Source organism: Pyrus communis, chromosome 16 (assembly GCF_041283825.1).
Source record: "Pyrus communis isolate YQ-2024b chromosome 16, ASM4128382v1, whole genome shotgun sequence".
NCBI classification, from domain to species: domain Eukaryota; kingdom Viridiplantae; phylum Streptophyta; class Magnoliopsida; order Rosales; family Rosaceae; genus Pyrus; species Pyrus communis.
This window is the reverse complement of record NC_142580.1, coordinates 7273683-7285760: the sequence shown is the minus strand read 5'-3', so window position 1 is coordinate 7285760 and position 12078 is coordinate 7273683. Positions and strand designations below refer to the sequence as shown.

The window sequence follows — 12078 nt, the reverse complement described above, 5'->3', positions numbered from 1 at the left end:
GTTGGATTAAAGTAAGAATTTAAAATGGACATTTGAGATTGGGCCATGTCGTAAGTAGCTGTTGAAAGCCATCCGACAATTGTGGCGGGTTGCAGGTTTCAGAAACTGTCGCGCCACTCGCCAAGCTAGCCGTGTGTTGGCAAAAAAAAATAATTATAGGGACATGCTAACATCAACACCAAAGATTTAAGTTTGGACTCATAATCGACATGAAACTAGCCATAGCAGATGAGTCTTGGCAATCGAAAAATAAGTGGAGTTGTGTTTTGGGTTGAATTTGGGATCTGACCATGTCAACTTTAACATGGATGAAAATGCTCTACAATTGTATAGTATTTTCGGTAATTTGTTACCTAGAAAGTCAAAGGCTAAGTGACACTGTATAAGCAACATTTAGGGTATTAGGATTGTAACATTTCATATTATTATTGTCACAACCCATCCCGGAATTTTAATTCCGAGGACGTGAAGTTATGAAAATGCCCTTAAACGGGACTAAGGGGCGTAAAATATGTTGTAACTTGATGATTTGGGGATTGGGTAGGATCCCACCTCCCTCAAATCTCTCCCCCATTTCTGCATCTTGTCTCTCTCTCTCTCCTCCCTCACAAACCTCTCATTCTCTCTGTAAGTTCTCTCTCTCTCCTTCGAACTCACACGGACCACCCACAAAACCACCCTAAAACTATACCAACGAAGGATTTAAGGCCACCATCGTACTCCTGAAGACCACACGAACACGATGGTACCAATTTCAGGTGAGTTTCACTTCGGAAAACATGGATTTCAATTTCACTGTGCGTGTGCACTGTTCATGCACACGTAAAACTTGATGTTTTCTGGGATTTTGAAGCTTGTAGGAAGCTTGGTGAAGTCCTAAGGAAGCTCGGAGTGCTTCGTTTGAAGGATTTGGACGTCGGGATCACGAACTGTAAGTTCGGCCGAATTTTCGTATTTTTGAAAATGTTTGATTCCGTTGTTTTTAGGCCCTAAAACTAGTCCAACGTGGTAGATTATGATTGGGGCTTCATTTTGGTATAAATTACGTGAAAAATGGACATAGGAACACGGAGAACGACAAGTTCAAAGTTTGGCCGGAGCTTTCGAGGGTTTTTCCGGCGAATCCACGGCGAGTTAGGGGTCGAGGAAGGTATGGATGTGTTAGTCTCGTCAATACCTTCATTTTGATATATAGTACGTCGAAAATGGTTAAGAAATGAAAAAGTTATGACACTTTAAAGTTTACCCAGAAATTCCGGCAAAACACCATCTCCGGCGACGCGAGGAAGAAGACGCGCGCGTGGGCAGCGCGTGAACAGGGCGCGTGAGGGCGCGTGAGAGCTCCAAATTGAGTTCTGAAAATTGTCACGCGTTCGTGACGTCGTGTAGATCACCGTGGTATATTCATACACCCAAATTGAGCAACGTATGAGAAAGTTATGGACGAATGTTTGGTGTATGTGCATTAAATAATGTCAATTTGGTTACTGTTTGTATAGGTGAAAATTATACAAAAGAAGAATGTAACCAATCTAGGGGAGGCTCAGGGACCTACGAGACGTCGATGTGATCAGTGAGTGGGCAGTTATTTTTCAGTATATATATATACGTATGCTTGACGTATTTCCCAGAAAACGTATTTATAAAGAAATACGAATTAAATATCCTGTCATATATGCATCATATTTTAATATGTGCATTACCATAATTATGCATACTGTTGCATGGTGCTGAGGAGGCCCAGGTAAGCTACATTTGAAATACATTTGATATACGTATGAAATACGTTTAGAATACGATTGAAATATTATCATCACATGCATTAGTAACGGCATACATTTATATATGTGTATTGGTGCTGTGGACGCACAGGTAAGTGCCAGGTAAGTGGTATTCATGTTGTTATGCAGTAGTAGTTTGAGAGGATTAGAGAGCTCATAATCTGCACCCCCGGTGTTAGTGCTCCCGCCCGAGGCCAGGGCACAGCCTTCACGTGTATGTTCACCAGCACCGCATGCTCGCCTTGGATCCAAGTTAGGTGCAAGCCTGTCGTACATACCACATTAGGTGGTTCCGACTTGTAGGTGACCCGCGATTTATCGCACAGCTTCACGTGATCGTAGCACTAGAGCATATATATATTACACCCAGCCTGTCGTACAGACCACGTTAGGTGGTTCCGACTTGTGTGCAGATTCAGATATTGAGTTGAGATTGGAGCTCTATCTGCAGCCGTACAGGTCACGTTAGGTGACTCCCGGCTGCCAGATTATATGTTATTGATGTGAACTATACTTGAGCATTTACATTTATTATGAGATTCTAATGTGGCATATTCTCAAGCATGAATGGCATATTTTGGAGCATGATTGGCATATCTATACATACGTATATATGTTTATTTTCTGGAAAGTATACTTGTTTTACAGCGAGGGGTTAGTATATGCAAAAGAGAAAAGAAGGTTTTGAATACGTTCGTTTTGCTGACCCACTCAATTTTGTTTTACGCCCCTCCAGGTTTAAGGAAATGCAAAGGTGTGGTGACTACGAGGAAATTCAACGGTGTTCTGACAGAATGGACCAAATAAGGACTCACCTTCGGGTGTTTTATCTTAGAAATTGTATCTTTAAAGCTTCCGAACTGTGCAAATGGTTACGTCACTCTCACGTGACGGCCAGCATGCCCTCCTTCGGGACGGGGTGTGTCAATTATAGTAAGTTAAAAATTCATAAACATTTGAAAAGTAAACACACACATTACTTTTTAAAAAAAAAAAAAAACTTTAATAACATCCAAGCAAGGTTAAAAGTAAACACAATTACTTAAATAAAATAAGAATCTAGCGACTAATTTGACCAAAATTAAAAGCAACCCAAGCGAGATTTACTATATTCATGTGAATTATTTCCTTTACCACTATAAATGAATTATTCAATTATTGTTTACTAATAAATAATAGGGGAATTAACTAGGGGTGAATTCGAAAAACCAAAAACCGAAAAAGGGGACCGAAATCGAAATCATAACCGAAAAATCGAACCAAAAAAAAAATCAAACCGAAAATAGAAAACCAAACCGAACCAAAATAGTTTGGTATGGTTTCGGTTTTTGTGGTCCGAAAACTGAATCGTACCGTTCCAAACCGAAGTTAGTGTTAAATGATGTCGTTTTACCCCTTAGATAGGTGATGTCGTTTTTTACTCATAAGTTGGTGCCCTTTTTTTATTTGTATGTAGAAATGGCAAGTGGAAATTCAAGAAAATGTGCTATGTTGCCCCTAGGCAACCTAAGCGTTAGGAAGCAAACTCTCAGTCAAACGTGAGCGTTGAGCTTGAGGAATTGAAGAAGTGTGGAAGACATGAAACTTTGCATGTTTATTTGAATTTATGATTTTAGTTGGAATGTTTAGGTGTAGAAGACTTGAAGGTTTACGTGTAGAAGCCTTGAAATGTGATGTTTCTTTCAAGTTGGACTTTTGGAAGACTTTAACTTTGATGTTATTTTTAAGTTAGGACTTTTGGAAAACTTGAAACTTTGATGTTTATTTTAAGTTTTAGACTATAGATGACTTGATTCTAGTTAACTTTGAATGTTTGAACTTTGATTTTAATGTCTTTGATTTAGGTGGAATATTTGTTTTATTGATTGTGTTGGAATTGTTAGTTTGAAGTTTTTTTTTTTTTGAAGAAAAGAAAAGGAAAAAAAAAAAAAAAACGGGTACCAAATTGAAACTGAACAAAAAAACCAAATAAAAAAAAGCCGAACCGAAAGAAAACCGACGAAAAAGTGAACCGAATAATAACTTTGGTATGATTTCGGTTTAAGCAAAAAACTGAATCGAATTGTACCGAACCCACCCCTAAAATTAACGTAGAGTCAACACTATTTATGAAACAATCCAATTATAATAAGTTCTTATATAATTTTGGGTATTTTTTGAGAAAGCATCTGTTAGATACTTTTATAAGTCAAAAACATTTTTTGGTGTTTTTTATGTTAAACGCGGCCAAAAACATATTTAATTAAGAGAGAAATTTACACAGAACACATACACAATTACCACATGACATTTTAATTTTCATAATACAATCTCATATATTGAAAATTTACAAATTTACAAATATTTTTATTTCTATTAATTAATGAAATCTTCTTTGTCAACCAAAAGAGAATAAAAAGATTATTTAGTCTTCTATCATACAAAAAAAAAATGATGAACAATAATGTAATTTCATAGGTCAAAATTTTACTACCTCCAATATTAAAAAAAAAACAACTCTCTCTCTCTCTCTCTCTCTCTCTCTCTCTCTCTCTCTCTCTCTCTCTCTCTCTCTCTCTCTCTCTCTCTCTCTCTCTCTCTCTCTCTCTCTCTCTCTCTCTCTCTCTCTCTCAAAATATGTAGATAAATGCTAATTTTATTAAAAAAAAAAGGCACAATAACGATAAACTCGTTGTTTTAATTAAAAAGGGCCTTTGTACTACTAATCGAGCCCAAGGTCATTTTGCTTTCACGGGCGGAAATAGGGTTGTCGCCCTTGCTCTACAGAAGTAGTCGATTCTCAGTTTCCTCAGTAGCGAAGGAGGGAGAGAGAGAGAGAGAGAGAGGAGAGAAAATACCCGGAATTCGGAAAGAGAGAGAAAATTCGATTTCTTGTGAAACAATTTACCAGCTCTGTGATCTCCAAAGGAGGAGGAGCTCCGATGCCTTGTCGCTCTGCCGTTTAGTCTCCGCGAGAGGATACCTAAATATAATCAGAGTCGATGGCTGCTCTCCCTCTAGGCAAGCTCACCATTCTCGTCGGCGCAGGTCCGTACAAAAATCCCTCGCTCCTCTTTTTACTCATTCAATTTTGTAGTATCTCAAACTCCATAGCAGTCTATTTTGTTACGTTCTCGAACCCCGTTGTAATTGAGTCCCGAACTGGTGTATTATTTTTAATTTTTGATTTTGGGCATAGTACTGGCGGAAAGAAATCATGCCCATGCACCTGGTGCGGGTTCGATCCCCCTCCCTCCCCCAACATTTAACAATTCAACCCACTACTATCGTTTGTCAAAAAGAAAAATGCTAGGGTTTTCGATTAACCCTGGTTCTATCATTTGGGAACACTGAAGGGATGCTGGGTGGTAGCTGGAGGAAGTATGCGTTCTTTTGAATGTACTGTTAATCCGACATTGCAATGGAGAAAGGCGTCTGAGAGTGTGAAAGTGGAGCTGTATTGGTATTTGAGTATCCGAGCCATATTAATTCTGTTGGTTTTTGCATTTGATTAAAAATGTGCAGTGTTTTATGTTTATTAAGGAGCTTAAGTCGTGCTTAAACCAGCCAAGACTCTGTTTTGTTATATGGGTTAGTGGTATTTTTAGGAGAATCGGATGGTATGCTGTGAAACGTGAAAGTGTAGGCTTTTAGGTATTTTAAAACTAGGTGGAAATTGGTTCACCTTGTGTGGTTATGTGCTTTCTTGCTTCTCGATTTTTCATGTCCGCTTGTCACCTGTCCAGTCCCATTCGAGTACTAGCTCCTGACCTCATCTAAAGGGTTCTAATTAATCTGGGTTGGTCTTCGTATTGGTAGTTTCTCATGATTGGTGAACCAACTTATTGCAATTGTGGGGTTTGACATAAAATTGTTAATTTATGCTGTCTTAGTTGAAGAGCATGTATTTCTAATCAATTGGTGTTTCGTATGCTTCTTAGGCATTCTTGGTTCAGTTCTTGCAAAAGAAGGACGTGTATCTGATGTTGTCTCTGGTGCTTTCAAGGTAGTTTCTCATGCTACTTCTGTTTTGTACTTCAAATTTTCTGTTTTAAAGTCTATGTATGGGTGGCATCCAATGTATTACATAATACATATTGATCTTTCTGCCAGCTGGTGATGTTGTATCCAAGGACTGAGTATTTATATCAATCAGGATAGGAGGCTAGAGGTTCAATGTTCTTGAGGGCTTTTGAGAAGAGATTAGGACAATAGGGAAATCTGTGTGTCATTACAACTTCCAAGATTTTATCGGGATACAATTTGCATATTTTGTTGGGCTTGGCTGTATTCTTTAAACTATATTTAAATAAAAATCTTCAGTTTTAATGTTCTTTGTTTTTCTTTAAATTGTATAAATTTTACTGTATATCATTACGACCATAAGATTTTATAGTATTTATTTTGACCACAGATTGCTTGGAAACAAATTAGACGAAGTGATAATACTTCGGCGGTTAATAAACCACACAACGACTCTCTGATGGCTCAGGTTTCGTATTTTCTTCTACAGTTTTTATTACTTATAATTGCTTTTAAAGTAGTTGGATACTAGAACAGTTATGCCTTACCACACACATTGAGCAACGACTTTTCTTTTTCTCGGTCAGCATCTGTGTGCTTTCATTATTGGAGCTTCGTATTTTAGTGAATGGCATAATGTGATTAAATAATTAAATTTGACAGATGAACAACCTACGGAAGGAGCTGGAGATAATAGCATCAAGTCGACCACCAGTTACAGTTATAACTATGAGTCGAACAGGTTTTGATTACCTTCCCTTGAGTTCTGAACATGGTTATTTATTGTCTGGATTAGTAAGCACACCAACAAAACCTTAATAAACTAACAAAATTACGCGTTTTTTATATCTTTTTTTTTCATCCAGTTTGTAAACATCTTATGGCTCAGCTAGATGAGCATGAATATATGTTATTAATCAAGTACAAGGTTTTCATAAAATTTATTGTTATGTGTTGTGTATATAGGTCTGTAACTATCAGTTTGTGATATTCTGTGACATGGTTTTGGTTACTGCAGGTACTAGCAAATATGGTATAATTATTGTTGTAGTAGCCGCAGGATATGGCTACTTTTGGTGGAAGGTAAGAGGTTTTATTTAGTACGATATAATAAAGAGGTTAAAGCTTCCCCCTGGGCCAACTGATCAAACTTCTTTTTCCAAATTCTACCTATCACTAAATCATGGATGTTAATAACATTCTTGATTTGAAAAATGACTATTTATCTATGACTTCTGTGGCTAACTTGTTTAGCCATAAAGAGAAAAATTTGTACTTGAAAATGTAGTACTGATATGTGTTTGTGAATTCCTTTACATTAGTGAAGACATCAAACTTCAGCCATTAGATACTTTGGTTCTTTTCAGTTTTGGTATCTACTACAATTGCTAAATGATAAGCACTACCAGTTAAGACATGGATTCAACCCCTTTATGTTTCTCCTTGACATGTTGATATGATCTACTATAAATAACAATAGTGGATCAAGGTATACAACGAGCAAAAGTTATGATAAAAGGCCCGGGTCTCAAAAGAGATGTAGCATTAATAACCATCTTAATAACTTCCTTACGTGCATTTGTTTGGTCCATCCAACTATGCCTGTTTGGGATGCTATAATTCTTTATCATCTAGTAGGATCCATTAATCAAAATGGTTACTGAAACAAACACTTTGCTTACTTGATATTTGCTTGCCTTTGTCTAGTGGGAAGTTATATCTAAACTTGATAATCTTCAAGTATTCGTGTCATAGTGTACAAAATCTAAAGTAGATGAATCATTTAATAATTTAGAATTGAATTTTGAGTATGCTCTCAAGGACTCTGTGTTTGTAGGGTGTTTATTGCGTAAAATCATAAATTTTTTAAAAGGTTGTAATTATGATAGGTATCGTTCCAAAATCTAACCCTGTTTGGTTTGATAAACAAATTATTTTTGAAAAAAATTAACTAGTGGATCAAACTTTGTTTTCTTCTGTTCTCTCTTGTCCAGAGGAGGCAGATTAACTTTGATTCAATCTGTTTTGGGAAGCTTGCCAATCTACTACATGTCCTTGTTCAAAATTCCTTGCGGGGTGATTGGACGCCTAGAAAAACTAATGAAAGGATTTCTTTGGGAGGGGGTGGAGGAAGGAAAGAAAAATCACCTGGTGAAATGGGAGATAGTTATTAAAAGTAAGGAGGAAGGGGGTTTAGGAGTAGGGAATTTGAGGAATCAGAATGAAGCGTTATTGGCTAAGTGGTTGTGGAGATTTCCAAAGGAATCAAATTCTCTCTGGCACAAGGTGATAAGAAGCAAGTATGGGCTGCAGGATAATGGGTGGAATGCAAATCCTCCATTGCGGGGCTCAAGTCGAAGCCCCTGGAAAGATATTTCGTGTGGTCTCCAATCATTTCTACAATGTTGCAAGTTTAAGGTGGGCAATGGGGAGAGAGTGAGGTGTTGGGAGGATGGTTGGTTGGAAGGGGGACCATTGAAAGAACAATTTCCTAGATTATTCTTGCTTTCGAGAAAGCACAACCAGAACATCGCAAGTTTTGTGGATCTTTCTATCAATTCTTTGAGCTGGAATTTTGATTTCAGGAGAAATTTGAACGAGGTGGAGATAGAAGAGGCGGCTAGATTATTACAGAAAGTGGAAAATGTTCGCTTGTATCAATCAAGAGTGGATGATAGAAGGTGGAAACTGGAATTATCAGGATTGTTCACATGCAAATCCTATCGCTCTTTCTTGAGCAACAATGGGATTGTGCAACATTTTCCACCCTCTTCTCAGATTTGGAAATCAAAAGTTCCTCCGAAAGTCAAAGTCCTTGTGTGGCTAGTGGCTTTTGGGAGGCTCAACACTTGTGATCAAATTCAAAGGAGAAGCCCCTTTATTTGCATTTCTCCCCATTGGTGCAGTTTGTGTAAAGCAAAGGAGGAAAGTGTTGACCACATTTTTCTTCATTGTTCTTACACGATTCAACTGTGGTGGAAATTGTTTCAGGAGGTTAGAGTAAGTTGGGTCATCCCAAAGGGTTGTTTCGAGCTTCTAAGCACTAATTTTGAGGCTCTAGGAAGTGGGAGGAAAGCTAAAGCTTTGTGGGGTTGTCTGGTGTCGGCAGTTTTTTGGAACATTTGGTTGGAGCGTAACAAAAGAATTTTTGAGGATTATTCTGGTGTGGGGGTAGCAGATCTGTGGGGAAGAATAAGATATTGGGCAGCTTTCTGGGCTTCAGTTTCAAATGATTTTAAGAATTACTCTCTTTCTCACATATTGTGGGATATGTTAGCAGTCGTAAAATGATTTTGGTTGAGGTTGTCCTACTTGTAATCTGATACTCTGGAGAGATTTTCTTGTTCTGTTCTTGGTGGATTTCTTATCCACTTCTGTGTATTACTCTTTGTTTTTAATAAACTGTTATAGTTTCTTCTCAAAAAAAAAGTTGTTTATTATATATGTGCATTTCTTGTATGTTTGCAGGGGTGGAAGCTTCCTGACATGATGTTTGCAACAAGACGTAGCTTGTCTGATGCTTCCAATTCTGTTGCTAAACAGCTTGAGAGTCTGTTTACATCAATTTCGGCAAGTCTTCTCTCTCTCTCTCTCTTGCTATTGATTTTCTGACGTTACTTTTTCTATTACCAAGTGAAATATTGTGTCTTGTATCTATGGTGGAATGTGTCTTGTATCTATGGTGGAATTGACGTGGTGCATTATGTAATAAGTTGGTCGTTATGTTGTTTCATGGTATGTTAAGTGCTTTCTCAAGAATGAGAGGAGCTTTTGTTTTTCTGTCTTCACTGATGCCATTCAATTAGTGTTTCACATTGACTATATGTCTACGCCATGAATATTCTGTTGCAAGTCAAGTGTTTCTCTCTTCCAAATGTTGTTGGTAAAATTTTATATGGACCCAACCATTTGCTCACTAGACCCATCTATTATTTATTTATATATTTTTCATAAGTTTCAATTCCTTAAACAAAAATAAAACTAAAAATGAGCCACCCCCTACCTAGCTGGCAAACTCTCTGCGATGGTGGACCAGATGCAGAAATTTTCTCTGTGAGGTTGCAGCCCTCCATTCCATTCAGATTTTTGATAGTGTAGAGAGCGAAAGCAAGAGATGAGAGCAGGGGCTGATGGTTGTAAGACTTAACGAAGTTGACGTTGTCGTTCCGGTTGGGCATGGCAGATGGTTGTTGGGTTTCTTTAGTTTTTCATTATTTTATAAATTTTGCTGAAGGGCAAATGTCGGAATTTAGAAATTACCAACATTTGGTTGGGTTTTATGAGCAAATTGTTAAGTCCACATATAACCATCCATGTTATGAGGTACTTAATTTATTTCCAAAAGGCCTTGGTTGTGGTTGAAACTTTTGTGATTTAGATGAACTCGTGTGATCATTAGATGATTTCATCTATTTCTGGTGGTTTCATGAAAGTCTGCATAATTCACAAGAAAATTTTATGAACCTGTTATGTTTGTCATGCTTTTGGATTGAATTTTCTTGTAATATGATTTTAATTAGAAATGAAAAATAAAAGTCTCTAACTTTGTAGATATTTTGTCTGATTTTCAGACCACTCAGAGGAAATTGTCTTCACAACTTGACAATGTGGAATGTAGTTTGGATGAAAGTATAGAAAATACGGCAAAGACACAACAGGAGGTGGGTATGTTAGATATTAGTAAGTAGTTTTGTTTGTATTTCTGTGATTCAAGTTCATTAACAAGAAACCTTCTATGCCATTTAGGTTGTTCAACTACAAGGAAGGACGGATACCATTAGCAGAGATTTTAAAAAAGTTCACCACGCAGTGCTGACTCTGGTGACTCATTGTTTTATTATTTCTTTTCATCTCTCACAAAGTATATTCATGAATGGAAAATCATATTCCTTATTTTTCTTTGGTCTCAGGAAACAAAAATTAATAGAATTGAAGGGAAGCAGGTATATAGTAGTTTACTCTTTTGATTTATGAGTTGTTATTCTCTGCCCTTGAATACTGTTTTGTACTGACGGTCTGGCCTTTGACTTCTAATTAGGGTGAGATTACCGGTGGAGTATGGAAGTTATGTGACTACGCCCTGAACATGGAAAAGGGCATAAATGCAGAACGCATTCAGGCATGTACTGATTATTTCCTGCATAACTGGAAGATTGATATTTATGTCTGATTCTGTAGTCATCTTACGTTACTTTTCCGTTGACTAATGATTGATTGTACTGCTTTATGTAACATTAATTTTTTCGTTTTTTCAGAGTTTATTACTTTTATAGTTTTGTAACTTTATTTTATCAGAATGAGCCTCAATTGATATGGTTCATTTGGCATTTTATTGACTCTGATTTCCACAATATTCAGGCATCACCATCCAGTTTTTCCAGGCCAGTTCTTGAACTACCACCAGCCTCCCCCTCATCTTTGGTGACCCCACCGAAGTCCTCGAGGCCAGCGCTTGAGCTACCCCCAGCATCACCCTCAAGGGTAAGATTGATGTTCAAAGTGTGTATAGTGGTTTGATATGCTATCTTATTAAGATAATATATTGAATTGGTTGGAGGCTTAACACCTCTATTCTTAAAACCAACTCTACAATTGTTTGAATTTTTACTTACTTGACTTTGTCTCATTTTCGGTTGAGGTATTTATAGTCCTATCCATCTCCTGTCGTTTCAGGGGAATGGTGGAATCTTGGAAGTGGTTGAGTCCTCAAATCGTGGCGAGGCTTCCAGTGAGCTTCGTGCTCCAGAAGGCACAAACAATGCGTCTTCCAGTTCTGGTTGGTTCGGGTTTGGGTTTCCAACTTTTAATAGTTCGGCTCTCCTGAGGACGCGAAGTGCTACAACTGGAATGGTTCAACGGAAACGATGAACTATTCAACCGTTATGAGGATCTTTGTATAGATCTGGTAAAGTCATTTAGAGTATATTCATATGATAATTCATCATTTGTACTCTCTCTGAGGTGAAAGCCTTGAGCTTTTAGACTGTTTAGTTTCGAGAGCCAAAACCTCAAATATAGCAAACGCCTTGTCCCCAATCGAAGTGACTGTAACGGGACGGGATGCTGAGAATTTTGTAGGGCAGACACGACGTAATATTGGTATTTAAGATGGTTACATTTTTTAGTACTTGTGTGTGTGTGTGTATGAATGATGCCCGTTGTCACAGAAGAGGTTTTAGTACGTTGTCACAGAAATTCCTAAGGGTGACTTTGTGTATGTACTCCTCTAATAACAATCTAGTCACGTTATGTGACTTTGATGTGATGATTAATTGAGTGGCGTAAGCATGCGGTG

At 37.5% G+C, this 12078-nt stretch overlaps 1 protein-coding gene and 1 long non-coding RNA gene across 4 annotated transcripts; both read left to right on the top strand.

The window, feature by feature from the left end:
* The first annotated feature begins 1274 nt into the window (after nucleotides 1–1274).
* Nucleotides 1275–2707, top strand: LOC148689897 (uncharacterized). Its single transcript, XR_015957625.1, has 3 exons — nucleotides 1275–1398; nucleotides 1500–1573; nucleotides 2518–2707. It is a non-coding gene; the product is annotated as an uncharacterized LOC148689897 (long non-coding RNA).
* Nucleotides 2708–4476: 1769 nt separating this feature from the next.
* LOC137731693 (uncharacterized) lies at nucleotides 4477–11910 on the top strand. 3 transcript variants are annotated; one of them, XM_088687826.1, is made up of 13 exons: nucleotides 4495–4808; nucleotides 5117–5223; nucleotides 5702–5766; nucleotides 6175–6252; nucleotides 6447–6525; nucleotides 6802–6866; nucleotides 9252–9353; nucleotides 10355–10444; nucleotides 10530–10604; nucleotides 10694–10726; nucleotides 10822–10902; nucleotides 11142–11264; nucleotides 11457–11910. In XM_088687826.1, exons 4-13 carry the CDS (start codon nucleotides 6244–6246, stop codon nucleotides 11649–11651), a joined length of 852 nt encoding a protein of 283 aa, XP_088543952.1. In that variant the 5' UTR covers nucleotides 4495–4808; nucleotides 5117–5223; nucleotides 5702–5766; nucleotides 6175–6243; the 3' UTR covers nucleotides 11652–11910. The 3 variants fall into 3 exon arrangements, with proteins under 3 accessions (XP_068326979.2, XP_088543952.1, XP_088543953.1); XM_068470878.2 differs by lacking the exon at nucleotides 5117–5223 and having other exon boundaries at nucleotides 4477–4808; XM_088687827.1 differs by lacking the exon at nucleotides 5117–5223 and having other exon boundaries at nucleotides 4615–4808; nucleotides 5874–6252.
* Nucleotides 11911–12078: the final 168 nt, after the last annotated feature.

Coding starts and splice junctions, on each gene's coding strand:
- LOC137731693 (XM_068470878.2), top strand. CDS start 4,763: ATGGCTGCTCTCCCTCTAGGCAAGCTCACCATTCTCGTCGGCGCAG. Junction 10,605..10,693: donor ACCACGCAGTGCTGACTCTG/GTGACTCATTGT, acceptor CTTTGGTCTCAG/GAAACAAAAATTAATAGAAT. Junction 11,265..11,456: donor CCCCAGCATCACCCTCAAGG/GTAAGATTGATG, acceptor CTGTCGTTTCAG/GGGAATGGTGGAATCTTGGA.